At 62.8% G+C, this 22,424-nt stretch overlaps 8 protein-coding genes across 8 annotated transcripts; all 8 read left to right on the forward strand.

Annotated features, from left to right (window-relative positions):
- Nucleotides 1–1,456: 1,456 nt before the first annotated feature.
- On the forward strand, nt 1,457–4,438 carry LDBPK_090300 (hypothetical protein, conserved; the record flags this gene model as incomplete). The annotated part of the gene is made up of 1 exon (XM_003858661.1): nt 1,457–4,438. The coding sequence occupies one exon, from the start codon at nt 1,457–1,459 to the stop codon at nt 4,436–4,438; it is 2,982 nt and encodes a 993-aa protein (XP_003858709.1).
- Nucleotides 4,439–5,729: 1,291 nt separating this feature from the next.
- On the forward strand, nt 5,730–6,485 carry LDBPK_090310 (hypothetical protein, conserved; the record flags this gene model as incomplete). Its single annotated transcript, XM_003858662.1, has 1 exon — nt 5,730–6,485. One exon carries the CDS (start codon nt 5,730–5,732, stop codon nt 6,483–6,485), a length of 756 nt encoding a protein of 251 aa, XP_003858710.1.
- A 789-nt stretch (nt 6,486–7,274) lies between these two features.
- Nucleotides 7,275–9,902, forward strand: LDBPK_090320 (hypothetical protein, conserved; the record flags this gene model as incomplete). The annotated part of the gene is made up of 1 exon (XM_003858663.1): nt 7,275–9,902. One exon carries the CDS (start codon nt 7,275–7,277, stop codon nt 9,900–9,902), a length of 2,628 nt encoding a protein of 875 aa, XP_003858711.1.
- Nucleotides 9,903–11,134: 1,232 nt separating this feature from the next.
- LDBPK_090330 (DNA photolyase, putative) lies at nt 11,135–13,933 on the forward strand (the record flags this gene model as incomplete). The annotated part of the gene is made up of 1 exon (XM_003858664.1): nt 11,135–13,933. One exon carries the CDS (start codon nt 11,135–11,137, stop codon nt 13,931–13,933), a length of 2,799 nt encoding a protein of 932 aa, XP_003858712.1.
- Nucleotides 13,934–14,643: 710 nt separating this feature from the next.
- On the forward strand, nt 14,644–15,276 carry LDBPK_090340 (hypothetical protein, conserved; the record flags this gene model as incomplete). Its single annotated transcript, XM_003858665.1, has 1 exon — nt 14,644–15,276. One exon carries the CDS (start codon nt 14,644–14,646, stop codon nt 15,274–15,276), a length of 633 nt encoding a protein of 210 aa, XP_003858713.1.
- Nucleotides 15,277–16,493: 1,217 nt separating this feature from the next.
- On the forward strand, nt 16,494–16,757 carry LDBPK_090350 (hypothetical protein; the record flags this gene model as incomplete). Its single annotated transcript, XM_003858666.1, has 1 exon — nt 16,494–16,757. One exon carries the CDS (start codon nt 16,494–16,496, stop codon nt 16,755–16,757), a length of 264 nt encoding a protein of 87 aa, XP_003858714.1.
- A 1,433-nt stretch (nt 16,758–18,190) lies between these two features.
- Nucleotides 18,191–18,718, forward strand: LDBPK_090360 (hypothetical protein, conserved; the record flags this gene model as incomplete). The annotated part of the gene is made up of 1 exon (XM_003858667.1): nt 18,191–18,718. The coding sequence occupies one exon, from the start codon at nt 18,191–18,193 to the stop codon at nt 18,716–18,718; it is 528 nt and encodes a 175-aa protein (XP_003858715.1).
- Nucleotides 18,719–19,386: 668 nt separating this feature from the next.
- LDBPK_090370 (hypothetical protein, conserved) lies at nt 19,387–20,775 on the forward strand (the record flags this gene model as incomplete). Its single annotated transcript, XM_003858668.1, has 1 exon — nt 19,387–20,775. One exon carries the CDS (start codon nt 19,387–19,389, stop codon nt 20,773–20,775), a length of 1,389 nt encoding a protein of 462 aa, XP_003858716.1.
- Between the last annotated feature and the right edge of the window lie 1,649 nt (nt 20,776–22,424).

The following is a 22,424-nucleotide window of genomic DNA, read 5'->3' on the forward strand; positions in this document are numbered from 1 at the left end:
TGCCAGACGTCGATGAGGGATGGAACTAGGTGCGACGTGGCAGCGACGCTCGGGAGAGGGAATGGCAGTGCTCGCGTTGCTGTGGGAAAACGAGGCGGTTGGCTCGTCAGTATATGGATATGTGTGTGTTCGATTGGTCCTCAGCAACGTCATGGCTAAAAATCGTGCGATTGTCCTCTGCCCTCCCTCTCCCTCCCGCAGCCTAAGCCCCTTTCACTCTCTCTCGGCTTCCACTGGCTGGACTGCGCATGGAAATCTCCTTGAGACATCGCCTCTGCCGTCAGCACTTGCAATCTCCGTTGCTCCACTCCTCTTCCCCTTCTTTCCGTAAAATGCATGATTATGTGAGCCTTCGCCGCTTACCTCCGTATGGGCTATGGTTGGGGTCTGTGCTTGTGGGAAAGCATATCCGGCAGCCTTCAGAAGGCATGACGGGTTGTGATGGCGCAGATGGCGCGCGCCAGCATCATGAGTACGACGCTCGTCATCATAATGGATGATATCAGCAAGACAACGACGACACACCGACACCCTAAGGCGCCGCCCGATGCCAACGCGTGTGCGGGGGTGAGCATGATGGCTTTGCGCTTTCTCTTCCTACTTACCCGCACGCAGCACCGCCATCGCAGCCCTCTCTCCCTCCACCGCTGCCGCCCCTCTCACGCCGACTTCTCTGCCGTTCTGTGGAGAGGAGGAACGCGACACGGCGGTGGCGAGAGCGCCAGACGCCTTGATGCGTCCTGTGCGAAGCACGCCGTCTCCTCTCCCTTACCTTTCTCTGCCCCACCTCCCCTCCCCTCTCTTTCTTATACGTGCGCTCTCCGACCTGCCTCTCTTCATACATGCAAACGCATCACATACGTGACGGAAGCGAGCAAGTCGCGTACGATGTACTCATCCGCCCACCCCTCTTTCCCTATTCTTAGCCTCGCTTAAGCTTTAATCGTGTCCTTGCATACCACACACACACACACACACACACACACACTTGGCATCCACAACAAGCACGCATACATACATTGGCGTGGTTGTGATTGCTCCCGTGGTGGTCGCTGTCCCCCTTCCCTCTCGCTCTGTTGTCAGCCAGCACGTGCGTGTGTGAGTGCCACCGTGTTGTCGTTGGGTCTTCTGCTGTCTGCATCTTCTTTTCCGCTTGTTTTTCGTTTTCAGGTCTCCTTGCCGCTTAGCGGTGCGCACAGGGGCACACATCCACACCCACGCGTACACACACGCACAAAGGATGAAGAAGATATTCCATATACCCACCGGCAACTCTGCCGAGGATGAGCAGAGCAGCAAACGCCACGCGAAGCGATACCGCGTTTACTTCACGATTCTAGCCGTCTGGGTCTCTCTGTTGCTTATCCTGGTCACCATTCTCACGCCAATCCTTGTCCTGCAACGCCAGGATAACGAACTCGAGCGCATGCACCGGGAAGAGGAGAAGCAGGAGGCGATGGCCTACGCCACGACTTTTCGTGACGCCATCCTTGGAGCCATCTCGGCCGTGTACGGGGTGGAGGGGTACATCATGGGGTTGATGAAGTCGCTGCCGAATCTCAACGAAACCCCTGCCCAGCGCGTGGCTGGCCAGTATTTTCCAAAGTTCTATGGCTATGCCGAGCTGGTGTCCTCCTCGTCGCCCCACATCAGTCTCTTCGCGACCGCGCCCGGCGGCGTTGTACTGCAGGTTTACCCATCTGAGGATGAGAAGTTCATGGAAAACTGGGACCTGCTCAACAGCTCTTGCGAGAACCACACGGACCCGGCTGCAGCGTATCGGGAGGACCCCTTCACCACCATTAAGAACGGCTTACTCGCCCTGACGGGGCCGTATAAAAGCCCGGGCTTGCCGATACGAGGCTGGGACAGCAGCTCAGGCGAGGCACATAACATGTGGTGGGTCGACCTCCGCCAGCCGATCTACAACGCGACCTCGACGGCATTGATTACAAACTCGACGTTTTGGGGCTTCGCGATCGTCTTCTTCAGTGTGGATGGGCTCATTCGAAAGAAAGGCTTGCCGGAGAAAATGAACAGCTTGGAAATGGCGTACATCATCTACACGGCGAGCATCAACGGCTCAGATGGCTGCACGGTGATCCTCGCATCATCGATGTTCAAGGGCGAGACAGACTGCAGTAAGCCGTTTATGAAGAAATTCCTCGACGATGCGACGACCCGCGACGTCCTCAAGGAGAAGCTCTCATGGAAGATCGCCTTGAAGAGCATGAAGCGTGTGAACCGCTTTACGCCCCGCGTGCGCAACGCGATCGTCATCACGTCCGTCATCGGTGTTTCTCTGTTGTTTGCCCTGTTCATGTACGTCATTGTGCGATGCACGCGGGTTTACGACGGCGCGAAGCACGCGCCCAAGATGGCACCCTTCGCCATGCTCACCATCGGCCCCTGCCGCGGCGAGGAGCTCTGGGACCTTGCGTCGGATCAGATGGTAGAGGTGACGGAGCGTCTTGGCCATGTCTTGGCTCGGCAGATGGTACGCTATCACGCCTACCAGATCCAGCAGGTGCACCCGCTCACCACATCGTACGTCACGCGCAGCGTCGCCGCCGCTGTGCAGATGGCCTTCAGCACCATCGAGGAGCTCTACAGCTTCCCAATCGACGAACCGCTGCGCCGCCTGCTCGGCGACGAAGGCAGTCTTCTGCTGTGCTACGCCGTGCACTGGTGCACCGACGCCGCCGTGCGCATGGAAGCGATCGGTGGTGGCCTCCGCTACGAGGGTCCCGACGTCGTGTACGGGGGCCGCATGTGGGTGTTTGCTGGTCCGAACGTGGTCACTGTGTCGCAGGCGGCGCTGCCGAGCACGACGTGCATGCCACATGTAAAGAGCAAGCTGTTCGATTCGGTGTTCCTGCGCGGTGTCACGACGCGCCAGGACCTCTACGTCGTCACGGATACTTCGAACCATTCTCTGAAGGAGGCGGAGGCCTTCGCGGCGGATCAGTTGCGTCGTTCACGTCAAGCGCAGCTGCGGTACGTTGCTGACAAGGAGGCGGATCTGGGCAGCACCGGCTACACGCGGTGCGACCGGCTGCTCACCTCCTACCCGCGGACGGGGTACGATAGCAGTGACTTGGACAGCAGCTTCTTCGCGCGCGAGGCCTCCGCGTATAGCGAGGGCGCCACCTCTGGCAGTGGCAATGACAGCAACCCCATCTCCGTCGTGAACAGCAGCGGTGGGGGCCAGGTGGCTTCTGGCGCTGCAAGAAGGGGCGCTCGCAAGGATGGTGTGGCGGGGGTGAGCGGCGTGCCCACCGCCATCGTCGTGCCAGCCTCCACGCCTGACAACGCACTGGTCGTCGCAGGCGCGGACGTGTCGGAATCGGCGTCGACGCTGTCGCGCGCGGTGCCGCAGCGGCGCATGGGTTGCCGTCCGCCTCGGGATCTCGCAGCAGCCAATGTCGTTTCGGGGTCGTCGAGATCGTCCTCGAGCGCGGCGAGCGTGGGGTCTGAAAAAGAGGAAACGTCGCCGGGGGAGCCGCCGACGCCACTCCTGCAGCCCGTTTCACCGGAGGTATCGGTCACCGCAGCGACCGGCACTGTCCGGCCACGGCGCGGGCAGGACAACGCCCACACCGCACCAGGCGCGACCGCGAGTGGGAGCAACAGCATCGGCTTCAGGGACAGCTGCAGCGGCATCCCTGCAACAAGCAGTGTGCGCCACCACGACCTGCTCCTTACCAATCCACTTGTTGTCGTCCCGCCGGCGGTCACGGTGGATGCAACAGCGCACGGACTGTGCGGCGGCGGCGGCTCGGCTTCCACCACACCCATCTCCGGTGAGTCGACTGGCGGGCGACACAGCAACTTTCCGACCTGCGGCGACAACCCACTCGCACACGGCACGACCGCCGCCGCCGCCGCGAAGGTTGACGCACTCTCTGGAGGCATCACTGGTCTGGCTTCGAATGGCGGCCGAGGCGCCGTCGGCGGCACACCGGCGGCCTGTAGGCCAGGCAACAGCGAAGGTAACGCTGCGCTGCAGGGTAGCGGGCCGGCGCTGGACAATTTCAGCGACCTGCTACTGCGCCCTGCAATCTCAACCCAGTCAGACCTGCTGCTACGCGCGGTGTTCGATCGGCAGGCTGTCGCGCTCGACCTGAGCTACGACTCTGTGCGGGTGCTGGTCTACTACTTCTACTCCAGCTACAAAATCCTGTTCCGCCCGCTGGCCGCGCCGGAGCTGCACAACATCTACCGTCGGCTGATGACAGCCTTTGGTGTGCCGCAGCAGGGCATCCTCGAGCACCTGGCCGCGCGCTGCGCCACTCGCTTCCTTCAACGGCATGAGGAGACGCAGACTCTCTTGTGGGATCAGCAGCACCGATTGCAGATGCACATCCGGTCTGCTAGTGCGACCGCAGCCACAGCAACGTCCGTCTCTGACGACGGCGTGACAAGCACCTCCGGCTAAACGGCAACTAGGAATACGAAAGACAACAAGCCGGCGCGCACGGGTGGACAGGAAGAGGGGCAAAGAACCAGCGGCGGGGTGTGATTCGTCGCAGCTGTGGTTGATGCGTCGTCTCCGTCGCTCGCCTCGCTCCGCCCCCACCCCACCTAACACGCACACCCACACACCCTCACACCGCCCTCGCTCACCTCCTCCTCCCCCCACCTCCCTTCATCATCCCTCATCATTTTATGTCCGCTATGTGCGTGTGTCTGCTGCTGCTCGCTTTCCTTCCCCCCTCCCTCCCTCTCCTCCCCTCCCCGATCTCTCTACCCCCGCTTCTTCATCTTCCTCATCCGACTCTTTCTTTGTTGCACAAGTGTATAGCCGGCCCCACTCCCCCTCCTCGTTGCCGTTCGCGACGCCGGCTGCGGCTGCTGTCGCTCGTGTTTCGACCCGGCGGAGGCGATCATGCGATGACTGTTGTCAGTATTTTCCGTGTATATGTATGTGTGCGAGTGTGCGAGTGTGTGTGTGTTTATCGGCGGGGCATGTAGCGGCGTAGGCGAGTCTGTGTGCGTCTCGACTTCGTGTTCGGCCCCCTCGCCTCCCCCCCCCATCTTGCTGCGTTTGCGTGCGTCTGTGTGGACGAGTCAGTGGGGCATGCCGAAGGGCGCTCGCCCCCCCCGCCCCCTCTCTCTGTGCACTTTATTCGCAGAGCGCCCTTCGGCAGCGTTTCCACCGAAGACGGATGCAGAGCCCCTTCCCGAGTCGCCTCTCTCTCTCTCACGCACGCACACACACACACACACACACACACTCGCAGCCCCTCATCGCAAGCGGAGAAGGACAGCAGCAGAGAATCCTATCCTGCCACCGCCCCCTCACCGCCGCCTCCGCGCCCGCCTGTCTCTCCGTCTCTGTCCCTTTCTCCGTGAATAGTGCTGCTCTACACCGCTCCTCGCCGATTTGGTCTCGTAGAGAGAGGGGGATAGGAGGGGGCAAGTGAAGATGCGCACATGCGCTGTGCCGAGTGCCGGCTCTGCGCATCCGCGTGCTGGGTGTTGGGCGTTCACCCCTGGTCTTGTGAAGGTGATCATGTGGTGCAGCAGCGAACCCACAAAGGCATCTGCAGCTGTGCTGTAACTCGCCTGCTCATGATCTACTGACGCTCTCTCCTCATCTTTCTACATCACGCCCCCACCTCACCACCACCACCAGCCTTTCCCTCCTCTTTCTTTCTTTTCAGGATTCTTAAGTGTTGAGGGCCGACGTGCCAGCGAAGGACAGTAGTGAAACCCATTGCATCAGCATGGTGCGCGTTGGCGCGAAGCGCGAGCGTCCTTGTATTCTCGTGCTCCATGTCGCCTTGCGGGCCGCGCAGCAGCCCGCAAGGGAAGGGCCGCAGCGCGGGCGTGAGGGGGGGACTAGCCTCTCGACCTCTCCGCGAGAGCGGTTCATCTGGAAGACTTCGGCCACCGCGGAGGTATACGCGAAGGCGGTGTTGCGCAGCATACGTGCGTACTGGCAACTGCTTGGTGGGGTGCGCTACGCCGGCTCCGATGCCTTGACTCTGATCAGTGCCGTGTGGCAGGACATCGACGATGCCGCGCTTGGGGCAACGGCGGCAGCCCAAGCGGGAGGGATCGTTGAGGGTGATTCACCGTCGGCCTCCCCTCTGGCAAGTACCATTACAACCGGGGTCAAGCGATCAAAACAGCAGCAGCAGCGGCGACGGCAGCGCATGAGGGCGACCCGGCGGCGCAGCGGCGTGCTGCGGTGCGCCGTGCATCTCTCTCGCTCCGTCTACGGGGACGCTGGCGCGGCACACGTGCTGCGAGCCTCGTGTGCGTGTGTTACAGAGGCTACGGTGGAGGTGCCGGTGTCGCAACTGGTCGCTGATGACGGTTCCGCGACGGTGGCAGCCGACGCTTCCAATGACGACAGGCGAAAGAGGCGTCGCAGACGCACAGAGGAGGATGTTGAGGATGTGATGCCGCAGACTTGCCACGCCGCCGTGCATGTCACGCGTGTGGAGAACGTGTTGCCGTCGCGCCAGCGACGCTGAGAAGGGGGTACGACCGCTAGTGCAGCCGCTACTCCAAATCCAGGCAAGCGCGGCGTGCCTTTGTTAGCATTATAAGACACACCCACGTGCGCGTGCAAGAGCGAAGCGCACGCGAAAGCGGGGTGAAGGGGGGAGGACGAACAGGCGAGGTGCGAACCGACACGGCGACGAGAGGCCGCTCCTCGCACCCTCCCTCCCTCTCCCTGGGTCCTCCCCCCCCCTTGATTCTCCTTTACCTTTGGTCTGTACATGCGTGTGTGTGGACACTCTCGCCCCCTCCTCTTCTCCTCCTCTTCCTCCGCCCGCCATTCACGCCAACGTACACACGCGCAACTGGCATACAACATGGTGCGGGTCCGTTATCGGTTGTGTATGATGTGGAGAATTTCTGTCACTGAGAGCGTTGCGGTACGCATCGAGGCAGCAGTCGTTTTGTGCCCTACGCGTAGACCCCCCCCCCCAAACACACACACACACGAAACCCCTGCACGCGGGGGGAGGGCGGAGTACACGTAACCACACAAGTTGCACTTCGTAGCACTATACATAAATATATATCTGTGCCTTGTTCGCCTGCTGCCCTCCGAGCACACCACCCTTTCACCCTTCCCCCTCCTCCTCGAGTTCGAAGAGTGAGAGGAGACGGAGGGGCTCCACATTAGCCGCTGGCAACAAGTCTCTCCGTTTGTACGTCTGTGCGTGTGCGTGTGCGTGTGTGTGTGTGTGTGGCAGGCTTTGTGCAGGGGAGGGGGTTCAGCTGCACCGTAGGGGTGTGGTCGTCCGCCACTCATGAAATCCTTGGCCAGGGAGTTCAGGGAGCTCGAGGCGACGAGCCAACTCCCGCCGTCTACACCGCAGCAGTGCCTCACACCGTCCACTGTACTCTTACCTGCTGCTGTCGGTACGGTGCCGCCGCAGCTGAGCCCGTTCGTCGCCAGCACCGCAGCGGCGTTGTCTCCGCAAGCGTCTATACAGATGCGCATGGCGCCGCTTCTGGGTCTCAGCTCTTTCCCTAGATCGCCGCTGCACAACGGCAGCACGACATTGCAGACGACTAACGATGGCTGCCCGGACGCCCGCGCGGACCGCGTTGGCAGTAGAAGCTGTTCGGTCATCAATTTGTTCGACTGGCCCTCACCTCCGACTCCGTCCGTCGCGCTGCGCATCGGTGGCGGCAGTCGTGACAGCGACCCGTCAGGTACCACACACGCTCACGCCGCACCCGCCTCCCGCAGCGCCGACGAAGACTCAGCGCTTGGCCCTCTCACCTCCTCCTCCTCCACCGCAACGACGCGCCTGTCGCAGGGCACGCCGGAGAACTCGTTCATGATGAACACCACCTCGGCGCACCAGTCCAATGCCGAGGAAGCAACGTCGGCGACGGCCACAGCCAACAGAACGGGTAGCGGTAGTTGGCGCAGAAGCCGCTCCGACGCCCGCTCGGACAGGGACCAACGCTGCTCGACGACCCCGCCCTACCCACAAGTACAAGCGCACCACCAACAGCCGCTCCCAGCGTGTGACGCATCGTTGGCGTGGGTATCGACGCTTGCGTGTGATCCCAGCGGCCTCAGCACACTGGGCGTCGGCGGCGCAGCGTCGCAACCGGGACCTGTGCACCACTACGCGCCGCCCTTCCCTTCCTTTGCAGAAGGCGTGTGTGCCCTCTACCCTCTTACGAGCGTCATGGAGCCCACAGCACCGGCACCAGCAACAGCCCCATCGATCCCGTCAAGGGCAGCATCGCGCGAGCAAGTGAACAGTGGACCGCCTTCGATGGCCGCCAAGCACGAAACTCTTCATCAGGCGCCAGGGCAGCCGCAGACGCCTCTTTCCACCACCACCGTCACTGCGTCGCCGATGTCGCCGACGACTGCGCCCGTGCAGCTGTCGCTGCAAGAAAAGCTGCTGATTTCAGCACCTCTGCCCCCGAGGAGCGGCCGTGGCACGCCGTCATCGACGCCTCGCGTCGCACCATCACCACCGCAACGTCGCTGTAGCTCGGCAACGAACCCGTTCATCAGCACGGTCGGTGTGAAGCCCAACGCCGGCAAGAGCAGACGAGGAAGCTCCACCACCACTGCCGCGGCTGCAGCAGCAATGGCAGCCGCATTCACCTCAAGCCAGCTTGCGCCCTCGCCTGCAGCGCCGGCTACGGCCACACCGCCATCACCGCCGCCTTGCATGCGCCTCAGAAGCACCGGTAACGGAACCATTGCGTACAGCAATCCCAACAGCACGAGCGTGTGCAGTATTCTGAGCACCGTTGCCTTTGTCCCCATCGCGGTGCAGCCGGCCATCCCCTCCGCCTCTCCCTCTTTCCTTGCGACCAGCCCGTGCCAATCACCCGCCAACGCAGCCGTCAGCGCCAGTGACTCTGGGACTTTCATCTCCGGTGTGGCAGCCGCGTCGGCACCTCCGACGTTCGACCGAAGGCTCTCCGCCGCGAGCGCCGTACCCTACACGCCCTCCGTGCCGAAGATGGCCGCACTTGAGCAGCCAGGCCAAGCCTCTGCTGGCCCGCGAGCGTCGGCGACGCCACCGCTGCAGCGGAACCCCGCCTTCCCCACGGCGCAGCCAGTTCAGAACCCGGCGCACTGGTCGGTCCCATGCACACCGGCGGTGCCCATGAAAGTCTTCCTCGCAGCCCCGGAGATGGGCTGGCACTCCTTGACGGGCGGCGTGACGACCCCGCCGGCGAGTAGCGTCGGCGTCGCCATACCTGACCCGTGCAGCCAGAACTTCTTTGTTGGCTGCGGCGTTCGGGGCACGGGGGCGTCCATCTTGGATGGCTGCTCGTCGACTGCCTCCATCGCGGCGCCGCTGGCCACGTCGCCGGCGTCATCGGCAGCACTCGATTCGCAGCGCACAAGCGGCAGCCGTGGTGCTACGTGGACGTCGGCGGGACAGACGTACCGGAATGTGCTCGTCTATGGAGGTGGTGGCACCAGCGGTCATGGCAGTGGATGCGCCACGGCCGTCACAGCATCGGGGAACAGCCACAGCCTTGGTCTTCCCCTCTACTCCTCACAGCCGCAGCTTCTCTGCACGCCGGTGCCGCTCGACGACACGGAGAGCGTATGTGCGATTTGTCTAGAGGGCCGCGTGTCGAAGACCAGAACGACGGAGACGAGAGAGACGACAGCGCTGCCATCGGCACCTCTGCAACTGCCGCATGCGGCGGAGGAGGGGGCAAGCCAGGAAAGGGACAGCGCCGCAGCAGTGATGAGCGATACGATGCCAGCCGACGAAGGAGCCGAGCGTGGGGCCGTGCGCGGTGTCAAGCCCGGCTCCTGCCTCCTCTCGCTTCCTTGCGGTCACTGCTACCACCAAAACTGCGTGCAGCGGTGGCTGATGGAGTCGCAGAGCTGTCCCACCTGCCGCCGCGACCTCACGCGCGACGCCACCATCAACTGATCAGAGAGAAGCGGAAGGAAACAGACGGATGCACGGTACTCGTGAGGGCACGCTGATCCGCTGGGGCGTACGGAAACGATCACGGCGGCATGTCAAACGGAGGATGGATGCAGGGGCTCTCTCATCCTCCTCCATGGACCCCGCTCCTGCACTTCCAGAAAGCAGAGCACAGCCGTCGGCGTGTGTGTGTGTGTGTATTGTGTGTACTGTATGTGTTGGCGTGGGTGCCGTCTCCTGGTGGCAGGCTCGTAGGCGTCGCAGCACATGGGGGGAGGGGGCACACATCCTGGCACTGTTCTTTCTATGCTTTGTGGCTCGGTGATGTCGTCCAAGCGTGCACACACACATATATAAGCAAGCACAGGAGGTGGTCGCTTGCCATCCAGTCCTGCCGCCTGCGCTGTCTCCCGTTGCAACGGTCGTGCCTGGTCGTCATCTCTCTGGTGTGTACCCTCGCCGTCTGCACGCACAGAGAGGTATGCTTCTCCCTCCTCCTCTCGATACACACGCATGCACGCATACGCATACGGCCACGACAGCTCATGGATACCCCCTACCGACTCCTCCTCTCTCCTCTCTATGCGCGCAGGCGGCTTCGTCTTCATCCCTTCGAGGTAGATTGTGAGGAGCCCACTTTTCTGGCTGAAATACAGCGCTCGCATTCGACTCTGTGTTGGTGGTGGTGGGAGGGGCGCGCTATTCTTGACCCTCTGCATCTCCCTCCCCTTCCCATCGTCCACGCAAGCCTTCACCCCCCCCCCGCCTCTGCCGCGCAGGCGGTACCGCATTGAACGAAGCACATGGCCATGCAGTCCCTCGGCCGCCTACCAGTGTCACGGGCGACGATGACCGTCAGGTCGCTTCGACTCTCTGCCGCGCATCGCTGCCATGCAGCCGCGTCCTGTTCCGTGCTGCGGAGCAGTGTACACAGTCGCGCTTGTGGCACCCTCATATGCGCACGGCGTGCCTTCCTCATCGCCACGCGGGTGCGCCGACGGCGTGACAGCGGCAACAATAGCGTGAACACGGACGTCTCCACGGAAGCGGCGTCGAGCGCGGCTGCGGACCTCTGTGAACCTCTCCGGCTCAACGAGGGCATGGACAGCAACCGTCGCTTACTCGCAGCAGTCCACCTATCTGCCGCGCCACCAGCCCCACCACCACCACCGCCCACGTCTTCGGCGTCGCCTGCCGAGATCACTGCGGAGGAATGGGCTGCGCTCCAGCAGTACATGCGCCAAGTCGAGACCGATTCCGAATTCCTTGCCGCCGCTCAAGGGCTCACACCACCGCTCTCGGACTCACCGGTTGGCGAGGTCAACCAGTCAGCAGCGACAGCAGAAGACGGCTCGCACGGCGGCTGCATGCTCGCAAGCAAGCCTCCATGGGGCTCGCCGGCGCCACCGCTTGCGTTGCCTGAAGATGCCGCTGAGCTTGCAACTGATCTGGCGCAAGAGGTGGGTGCGCTCTACACTGACGCTGGTGTCACATCGGCACGTTGTTGGGAGCAGGCGGAGCAGGAGATGGAAGCAGACAGTGGTCGCCGAGACGACGGCGTCGAATTCGGAGACGATGCCGAGCGTGATGAGCAGCTGCTCGCTTCCCTGAAGGGCCGCCACGTACGACTGCAAAACACGCCGGACGTGGTGATGGCACCGCTCATCATCCCCGATAGGAACGGCCGCGTGGCGGCGGACGCGCAGCCGCTGCTGCACTGTCGCGGGGGAGAGAGCGAAGCGTCTGCCTTGGAGGTCGCGCCGCGGATAACAGCGCGCCTCCTTCACCGGCATAGCCATCTGGCAGAGCAGGATCGGCTGTACCTTGGTCCCTGCACAGCGCCAGAAGCGCAGCTGCGGCCGCCGGATGTCATGCGGGCAGCACCACCATCTGCGGGCACACAGCGCCACGGCTGCTGCGTCCTTGTAGTCTTCTCCTCCACCGACCTGCGTGTTCACGACAACCAGCTCTTGGCGTTCGCCTCGGTGTGCGCCAGGGCGGCGGCCGCAGAGGCGGGCAGCCCAGTTCCCGTCATCGGTGTTTGTGTGCTCGACTACCGAACCTTTGCACAGCCGAGCACTGTCGGCGGCTTCTTCCGTCAGAGTCCTCAGCGGGCGCAGTTCCTGCTTGATACGGTGGCGGCGCTGCGCCGCAAGCTGGAGGACACACTGCATGTGCCCCTCCTGGTTCGCTGTGGTCGGCCAGAGGAGCACGTGCCCCGCCTGGCCGTGGAGCTGGGGGCGATGGATGTTCTCATGACGACTCAGTACGCCCCTCACGAGCGACGCGTGCAAGCGTTGATGGTGCGCCGACTGCGGGCAGGGACGTGGGTGTCGCGCGAGGAGGTGTCTGACGAGGCTGTGGTGGCGGGTGCAGTTGGGCAAGGAGCGTCAGCGACGCCAGTTGGCGCACAGTGTGGCTCCGCAGCGGAGGAAGACGATCCGCTGATCGCCGTCGTCGAGCACGCGAGCTGCGGCGTCGGTGGTCAGCATCCATACCACTGCGGCAGCAGCTTGCCCTTGCACTGCCGCGCCGCGGCTGCACCGCCGATGGTGCACAGTGTCTGGCAGTCGACGCTGGTGCACCTCGACGACTTGCCGACACCGCTGACCGTCATGAAAGAAGGCGAGCGGTGGTACCACGACGACGTCACGGTGAGCACGATCCGGCCGACCGAGCCGTACGACAAGGCGACCGCGCTGCTGGCGGAGCTGCCTCTAACCTGGCAAGCGGCCGCCCTGCTTCCCACGGAAGACGAGCGGTACGGGCGAGCGGGGCCGTCCGTCCTGCGGGGGGCGCTACCCCGGCTCGAAGACCTGGGCTACAGCGCCGCAGCCGCCCGCGGGACAGACTTCGCCTTCCAGGAAGTGATCGCCACCCAGTCGTCTCACCCGGACGCCGGCGAGGACGCGGCGTTGGCGCGTCTGCAGAACTGGCTAGCGCAGGGCGGCGTGACGTCGCTGCTGCGCTACGGACGAGAGAGGCGCACTAACACGAAGATGTACTCGCAGAAGCTGGCACGCGTGTCACCGTACATCGCGCTCGGTGCCCTGTCCCCGCGCAAGTACTATGAGGTACTGCGGGAGTTCGCGCAGGAGAACCAGCGCGACGCGTTTGTTCAGCAGCAGTTCCGGGAGGGTTTGCTGCGGCTGTCTCGGCGGGACTACTGGCATTGGATGGGCCTGCGCTTCGGCGACCGGCTCTTCTTCTCGTACGGGCCACACCCCGAGCACACGGACGACGTACCGGAATGGCGTCATGACCGTAAGGTGGTGCAACGGTGGTGCGATGGGCTGACAGGCATCCCCTTCGCAGATGCCGCGATGCGGGAGCTGGTAGGGACGGGCTTCGTCGCGCAGGAGGGGCGGCAGGCTCTGGCGTGGCTGCTCACGCGTGGCTACGGACAAGACTGGCGCGTCGGCGCTGAGTGGATGGAGCGCTGCTCTCTCGACTACGACCCGTTCGTCTGCTACGGGAACTACGCATATAGCTGCGGGCTTATGCTGGACGACTTCGGCGAACCTGTCCGCAACGTATACTACCTCGCCCACCAGCACGATCAGACCGGCATCTACGTCAAGAAATGGCTGCCGCAGCTGTCGAAGGTGCCGCCGGTGTACATACATCGCCCACATGTGCTGACGGAGCGCATGCAGGCGATGCATGGCGTGTACCTAGGCAAAAACTACCCCTACCCACTTAAACTGTGGCAAGGGGCGCAGCGCAGTCTGTCCGCCGCCGAGCTCACGGCGTACTACCCGCAGGGCATAGTGCAAGGCCCTGGGTATGCGGAAGCGCTGCGGTACGGCAGCGCCGTGATGCAGCCCGAGGAGTACAACGCCGCTGTGTCGCCCGCCTACCTGCAGCGGCAGGAATGGGCGACAATGCTGCCAGCCTCCGCCTTCGCCGGCATCGAGGACAGCGACGAGATGGCGAAGCACTTCTCCCTCTTGGAGGCGGCAGCTCCACGGAAGTCTGCCCCACCCGCCGCCGTTGTGGCGGGTGGGTCTACTTTGAAGAGGGTCGTCGCGTAGAGGTGTGTGACCTGCCGCGGCTCTCCGCCTGTGCCACCACTACCCTCCCCCGGTGTGTCGATGCGCGTGTCTGGGTGTGTCTCTGTCTTGTTCGGTAGCCGTCTTTTCTCTTGCCATAATCAGCCTCCCAACCATCACCACCACCACCCAGCGCCCAGCAACTCGTTCCTTCTCTTCACGGCTCTACCACGCATGCGCATGCACACGTGCACACGCACACACAGAGCAAGAGGGAGGGAGTAGTCTGGTTGTGTGTGTGTGTGTGTGTGTGTGGAGGGGGGCGAGGGGGCAAGTCCGTTTCGAAGCTAAGCGCCAGCCGACTCCTCTGCAGTAAAAGATTTGTGCCGGGCGCACGTATATGTGGTTGCGCTTGTACTTGGTCTTGCCTGATGCGTCGCCAAGGACCCTCCGTTGCTGCCCCGACTGTCTGCTGCATCGCATCTTGATAACTTAAGCAGCTGTTCCAAGTCGCTCTGTAGAGTCGCAGCTGCCGGTGCCCTCATCTACGTTGCCACTCCCCCCCCCTTCACCCCCTCCTCTCATCGACCTCACCTCTCTTAGTCTTTGCTACTGCTCTGCGTGCGTCGTACATCTCCGCGCACACGCAGACTTGCAGACAGGCGCGCTGGTCTTCGTCACACCTCAGCTCTACCCCCCCCCGGCGCACACGCACACCCCTCACGATCTCTTCTCATTCCCTCGTGTTGGCCATGTCCACCACAGCCCCCGCGACATCTATGGGCCCCTTGCCCTACCCGAACGCGCTGCAGAGTCGGCACACCACGACCGAGCAACGTCAGATCGCCGCCGCCGCCGTGCGCGCCTACCAGAGTACACTCGAGCAAGAAAAGGTTCTCCTGCAAGAAAATGACGCGCTGCTTAGCGAGGAGGAGGCGGGGCGACTCCAGCGAAGAGTCGACAATCAAGCTGCCGCTGACGCCACTGCCGCACAATTTCGCGACCGTGCTTGCAAAGTCGTCGCCAGTGTACCGGGCGAACAGTATCGCAGCGAAGGTGGCGCTATCGACATCTTCCACGCAGCGTGTGACGGTGATGTAGCAGCTCTCGACGCATGCCTACGAAGCGCGTCAAACATCGACGCCCTCGGGCAGCCAGACCCGGCGCGGTACAACGGCTTCCAGTTCAAGCAGCGGTGGCTCTTCCGCGCGCCACCGCTCGTCTTCGCGGCCGCCTTTGGACGTGAGGAGGCGGTGCGCTTTCTGCTAGAGCACGGGGCAAATCCACACGTGGCGTCCACGACTGGGCTGCGCGCGCAGGATTACGCGGCGCAGCGCGGCTACAGCGCGATTGTGTTGATGTTGACCAGCGGTGCGCCGCAGTGACGGAGAAGGGGTCGGTGCGAGTGGTGGCAGCCCAACGAGCCGTCGATCCATGTATAGTAATCCTTATCACCGCTACACAGCACCTTTCTCCGTGTGTGTGTGTGTACGAGGGAGGCGGGGCATCCCCCAACGCACGCCCCACGCGTACGCTCCCCGCGATGCTGCTTTTTCAGCCTCGCTGTATTCTTCCCCTCTGTCCGCCCTTTTTGTGCGTCGGTGTGTTATGGTCCGTAGCGTATGCCGCTGCGGCTTGCATGGACAGACGGAAAGAGAGACGCACATGTGCGCACCACCGGCATGCACGCAGCATTTCTGTGTACTCAGATGTACGTCAGGTGCGTGCACTCCCCCTACCCCATAGCCTCTGCATCTCTCTGCCGGCGCCTGTCTTGGCGTGTTTTGAAGTTGCCCATGTGACGACAACGAGCGAGTAAATACTTATAAAAATGTCAGTGAAAGATGGCGAAGCGGAGCTTTTGAAGCCAGCCCTCCTCCCTCCTCCCCCACTTCCCGGCTAATGGAACCCGAGTGAGCCTGGACTGGCTTCGTTCCTTATCCCTCTCTTCGGTGCCGCCGCCACAGCCACATCCACCTTGTTCTGTGGCCCTGCTCACTCGTGCTCTCCTCCGTGCGCGTGCTCGCCCCCGTGCTGCTGACGTTTTTTTTTTCTTGATTCAGCATGTTGACACCATCACCGGCAACGAGGTCCATCACCACCCACTCGCTCATCCCGCACACACGCACACACACACGCAACTGCGCTTGTGGATTTGGTTCTCTTGGTACGCTGCTCGCTTCTGGTGGTGCTTCTACCCGCTGTCACGGCCATCAAAGCCCACCGCCTCCCTTCCACCACCACCCCCTTCTGCCGCCCGCATAGATCCCTCGCCCCCTCTTCTCCTCCACTCGTTATTGCCCACCACTCCGGTGGCTGCGCGACCTCCATCGAGTGTGTGCGTGTGCCCCGGAACGCACTCGCCACTGCTTTCCTCGCCGTCGAGAGGAGAACAACATCGCGCGCGAGCACCGAGAGAGGTGAAGAGGTCGAAGCCGTTGGCAGGTGCCCTCTGTTGGCGACATCCACAAAGAGAGAGACGCACAGAGACATCCGTGCGGCAGCCCTGTTGGTGTATTGTCCAAGGAGGAGAAGTGGGGCATGCAATCGTGGCGAGAGGGAGAGGCGTGACGCGCGGCAACGAAGCGAACCGCGGCCAAGCATGGAGGGCAACTTCTACGTGTCCGACGTGGTGATCGACCGCGAGCTCAAATCGAAGTACGGCATGGCGTACAGAAAGTGCCCCAACGAGTCGAAGCGTTACGGGCAGTGCGTTGAAGCCGGCCAGATCAACCGCAGCCTGCAGCGCGACAGCTGCGCCGAGGAGCGCCACGCACTCCGCGCATGCGTCGCAACGCACCTTCGCAATATCGCCATCGGCAGCAGGGCCTCGTGTGCTGCCAACAGTGGTACACAGAGCCAGTGATGCCAACGAAGCCAGGCTGCACCGTGCGCCTGCCCTCGAGCACCCACACACAAAGAACACGGAAGGTGCATACACACGTGTGTGTGTGTGTGTGTGTAGGGGGGGGTGAGCGACATGAAGCGTGTCTGGGCCCCGGTGCTGGCTCCTGTGGGGGTGACAGTGAGCAGTGGCCTGCACTAAAAATGGCCGTGATCATGTCTGGGGCGCTTGATGCGTCTGTCTGTGTATAGTTGTACGTGTGTGTGTGTGTGTGTGTGTGTGTGTACACAGTCGACTGAAGCGGGCTGGCGGCCGTGTCGTCCTGTCGACCTCCTCGCAGCAACCGAACAAGGTATAGGGCGTCTTTGGAGGATGGATGCGCCCGGGTGCGCGATGGACAAGGGGGAGGAGGACAAGAGTGATGCTAAGGCACACTCCAGGGCTGCACGTCAGCATCGTAGCGTTCATTATGAATCGTCGGAGAGGGAAAGAGAAAGGACGTCACTGCCGCCTTCGTTGTCAGGGTGGGAAGGGAAGGGGGTGCGGCTCGGTGCGCTGTTTCTCGCGTCCGTATCGCATCTCCGCCCTTTTTCATTCCTGCGGTGGTGTGGAGATGCACGATGGCAGGTGGTTCATAGCCCTCGTGGGCCGTCGCCCCCCCCCCTTCCTCCCCCCACCCGCCCTCGCTGGCTCTTGTGCTTCGTACCTTTTCCTTATCGCTCCCTCTATCTCTTCGGCCTATATCTTTATCTCTGCGTGTTCGTGCGCGCGTGCATGGCGGTGACGACACGAGTGGTGCTCTGCTTCACGCCGCTGGGTCGCACACACCCGCATGCGTAGCAGTGAGAACTGCAGAAGAGTCTTACGTACACAGGGTAAGAGGTTGCGTGCCGACGCTAGCAGCAGGTAAGCAAACAGCAGTTGATGATAGGGCCACGCAGTAGTACCATCAAGTGCCCCCTCCCCACGCACGCGTCGTCGCACCCCGCCCCGTCGCCCCAGTGCCGCGAACAGAGTGCGCGATATTCCGTACCTCCACGCTCGATACAGCGGCAGCGGTGCTTCCTGGTGCACGCTTCGAGGCCAGCCCCATGTCGTGCCGCCCCCCTCTTCTTTGCATCGGCGCCGTCGCTGCCCGCTGCTCTTCCTCTACGGTGTGGACGGCGTCAGCCGCGTGGCGCCGCCTTGTTTGTGTGGCGGCATCGTCGTGTGCAAGCGCGAGCTCCCTTCCCTTGGGCAGTCTCCAGAGGCGCACGATGTTGTACTCGACGTTTGACGCCATGCGTTCGAAGAAGTCCGCCGCGCGATCAAAAGGCGCTCTCGGCGGCGCCGGCAGCAGAGACGATAATGTCGGCGCAAGGGCAACGGGCGCGCCGCTCTCGGGTGCTGGCGCGTTCTCGTCGACTTCAACGCGACCGTTGCAGTCCTCGGTGCAGTTTCAGAAGGAAGCGGAAATGGCTTTCCCGAAAACGCTCAAAAGCGGCCGGCCAGCGCAACAGAACACCATATCGCAGCAGCTCTTCTACGCGAACCCCGTCAACGTCGCGGATGTGGCGCGCCAGCAGCAGCGGGACCGCGAGTACACACAGCAGATGCGTGAGCTGCACGCCAAGAGGGGTTCAGCCGATCGCCGCTTCTTTCAGCGCATGACGGACTACCGCGACATTCAAGATGGCGACCCGTACGCGTCCGTCTTCGGGGAGTCCGGCGGGACGCAGCGGCTGCGCACCGCCGCGTGGCAGCGGCAGTTCGAGAAGGAGAACGAAGATGTTGAGCTGCCGTACGAGCGCACCAACGTGCTCGCGCGTCTCGCACCGAACCGGTTCGTGCGGTACTTCGTAAATCTGCGCGACAAGGGCGGGGCGGACCACCTCTACTTCCTGTGGGCATGTGCCCTCATCGTGGTGTCGCTGTTGTGGGTTGTCGGGTACCTCTTCTACACCGCTCCTAGTCGGGCACGACCGACGAGCGAGATCCGCTAAGGATGATGCGCGCGTGCGCGGTCGAAGGCACAGCAAGGGTTGCGGGCGACAAGGGCAGTCACCCTTTGCGGCCACATGTCAGCCGCGACGCCTCGCTGGAGAGGCGCGCGCTTCCGCACACGCACGCACCCGTACGGTGCAACGCGCACAGTTCACGAGCATCAGTGCAACGGCTCACGGCCCCCGTGCGCGGGGAGAACCCTCTGAAGGAGGGAGGCCACAACCGAACGGCGAACCGGAAACTTCGTACCTGCAAAGGGGATAGGATGATCGTATCATCTTCCGCCCATTACCCGCACTACCACCACCACCCCCACCACCCTCCATCCCCCAACGCCCACCAACGGTGCACCTGCACACGCGCTGGTGTGTCGCTCCTTCGTTTTTCCGTTTCCGAGAAGGGGAACAACACAAGGGCGGAACGGGAGCGCGCGAGGGAGAGATGATGATGATGCTGATGAGGGAGGCGCGTGCTGCGGTGGCGTCTTCAAAGGCATGTAGGCGTCTGGCTACCCAACTCAATCCCTGTCTCCGCTCTCTATTCCACGCTCTGGTCTCAACTCCCGCCCACCCACCTACCCCCATCCCTCACGCATAGATCTACAGCGCCACTCTCTATCTGGCCTCTCACCTCCCCGCGTGCTGTCAGTTTTCCTGATACCGCTGTGATGCCGGCAGCCTACGCCCTGGCAAAGGAGTGTCAGCTGCTCCGCGGTGATATCGAGGGCGTGCTCTCGCTCGCTGCCCAGCTCCTCCTCCACACAACCGCAGCTGCATCATCATCTGCCAACGGGCCGCCTACTGCCCCTGCGTCGTCATCGGCGCCGGCCACATCTTTTCTCGGCCCCGTCGTGGGCTCCATTCTCACGGACGCCCACGTCCGCTCACTTCTTCTCAACACCCTCGTGCGCGTCCTTGTGCCGGCGCGGCGGCAGAAGGCACTGCTCGACGACAACAAGTACGTGCAAGCCGCCAACATGGTGGCACTGCAGCAGCAGAGCACCAACGATGCAAGACCGGCGAACTCAGTTAACAGGGCTGCGGACGTGTCGCAGCGATACCGCGTAGGGCGTGTTGTCGGTGTTGTGCCGAAGCCAGGCCCTATGGCGGCGGAGGCGAGCCATGGCAAGAGTGCGTCTGCAACTTGCGGTGGCCTTGCGGCGGCAGCGGCTGACGAAGGTCAGCGGTGGCTGTTGGCCGTCTACGTTGGCGAGTGTGTCGAGCCCTTTGCCGTGTCGGCCATCGCGGAGGATATCTTCACCGAGGCGGAGCACCGCGTCTTTGTGCAATCAGCGCTGTCCACGAACAGAGAGGATGGCAGCCGACGCGCAAGCGTGCTGCCGAGTCAGCAGCCGGCGCTGCTGTCTGCCGAGACGGCCGCCACGGTGCAGCAGAGCATCAAAGACATCCGTGTAGCATTACAGTTGATGCAGGCGGCGGACAAGACAGTATCGGTGGCAGGAATGGAGGCAGCCACAGCGACGCTGATTCAGCGCGCCAGTGGTCTAAAGCGGCCGCACGCTGCGTCAGACGACGACGGAGACATCAACAGCCACAAGAGGCGCACGGGGGCGGCATCGATCGGAGAGGACAGCGACGGGCTCGGCACGTACTTCGGCAACGGCGCCTCGTCGCAAGCCGTACGCATGGCCCGTCTCTCAGAGGATTTGGCGGCACGAGGCGCGCAGCTTCAGCAGCTCCGCCAACTGCTCCAGCAGAAGGATCAGGAGGTGAAGGCCGCTCTTCAGCAGCAGCAGCAACAGGAGGCGCGGCACCGCAGCGAGATCGATGTGTGGCGCGCTAAGGTGGAGGAACAGAGCCGCACTCGCGAGCGTGTTGCGAAGGAGTCGCGGGAGTCGCTAGAGCAGCGAGACCGACTGCTCGAGGAGGCGAACACGAAGCTGCGTCGGCTGGCCGGCATGGCCACCAAGTACAAGCAGGTTGTAGACGCCGTAGCGGCGCTGCTAAAACGGAACGGCGGCGGCGAAGCGAGTGACGGCACGGTCATGACACCAGAAGACATTCTGATAGCGCTGCAGGGCAAGAAGTGCCTGTAGCCGCTCACGCAATCAACCTCTCTCCCCTCGCTCCACCCTTCGCGCGCTGAGGTGTGCCTCTCTGCCAACGTGTGTGTCTGTGTCTAGGCTTTCGTGCTGGTGTCGTGTGTGTTTGTGTGTGCGTGTGTGTGTGTGTGTCTTTGAGCTGGTCAGGAAAGGAGGTGCGTGTGATGGAGGTGGGAGGACGGTGGCGGAGGCTGGTGCGCTTACCGCTGTCAGTGGCTGGCTTTGCTCTACCCTCCCCCCTCCCCTCCTCTCCCCTCCCTCGTGGTGTTGCGTTGTGCGTGTGGGTCTGTGCATCGCTAAGCCCCATCACGGTAAAAGACGTGCATGCAGTAATATGCACACACACACACACGCACTCATAAAAGCGAAGGTATGCAGCACACCAAGCGCTCTCTCTTGCGCTGTGGTTGAGGAAACGGGGGAGGGGGCACCCACATGCACAGAGTGTGCGCAGTAGTGGCGCACGTGCGCCCCGAGGCGATCGCGGCGCGCCAAGCCCACTCCGTCATACCCCCTCTCAACCGTCACCCTCGGAAGCAGTGTCTGTGTGCGCGTTGTACTGCTTGCCGTCCCACCAGAGCAATGTTGTTAGCGCTGGTGTCCATCACCTTCCACCCCCTCTCGCCACCTCCTCCCCCCCGCCTCCCTCTTCATATGCGGTTACGGCGTCGATGCCGATGCTGATGGTGGTGGTGGATCATCTACGAGGAAGACGTTTCGCTTTCTCCCCACCTCCCTTTATGCTCTGACCTGGCGCTCACCTGCCGCCGCAGCCACTCCGGCGCACCCACGTTGCATGTGCCCTGGCTTGATGGCGGCGTTTCTTTGCCCTGCACCTCTCTCTCGTAGTCTCACCTCCATCATACGCTAGCCCATCCACTCCCCCACCTCCACCTTGCGTGCCCTGGCGCCCAACGAGTGGAGAGGCTTCACCTCGTGGTTTTGCATGTGGGGGGAAGGGGGGGGGGGTCGAAGGCTCGCGCCTTCGCTGGAGGTGCAGAAGCGGGGGATGGGGAAGGGAAGATGGCAAGTAAGAGAGCAGCGGCGCCGTCGCGCCCGTGGGGAGGTGTTCGACCGTGTCTCTGTCTCTTGGTGTGAGCGCGTTGATGTGGATGGGTACACACACACACACACACACACCAGTGTTCTCCCTTCTGCTGCAATGCTGCGGTGCACTCATGGCGGCAACTCCCCTGCCTCTCAGCAGGAAGATGCTCCTCCTGTCCTTGCCGTGAATGATGAAGTTGCGTTCGGGTGGCAGTGAGTGTCCGCACGGCAGCGGTGGACTAACCGCTTCCTCTCCCTCGCGCTCTGCCTCCTCCTCCTCCCTCCTCCGCTGCCAGTGAAACAGAACGAAAACTCGAAGAACGTCTTCATGGCCTCTGTGGGTAGGGAAGCGAAGGGGGAGTTGCGCGCCACTGCGGTGCTCCTGCGCGGCTTCCCAGCGGCAGAATCGGCGCCGTCACAACCCCTCTCGCGTGGCCACTTGCACATCGCAATACACTGCGTCGTCGCTGGTATGCTCGGCAGCCGGACCCCGAAGCCTCTCGTATGCTGATGACTCCTTCCCTGACCTCCTGCGCTTCATCTTTCGCTTCCCATGACGGGCATACGCGCCGCAATCAGCACTAGCCGAAAGATCC

Source organism: Leishmania donovani, chromosome 9 (genome assembly GCF_000227135.1).
Source record: "Leishmania donovani BPK282A1 complete genome, chromosome 9".
In the NCBI taxonomy this organism is placed as follows: Eukaryota; Euglenozoa; class Kinetoplastea; order Trypanosomatida; family Trypanosomatidae; genus Leishmania; species Leishmania donovani.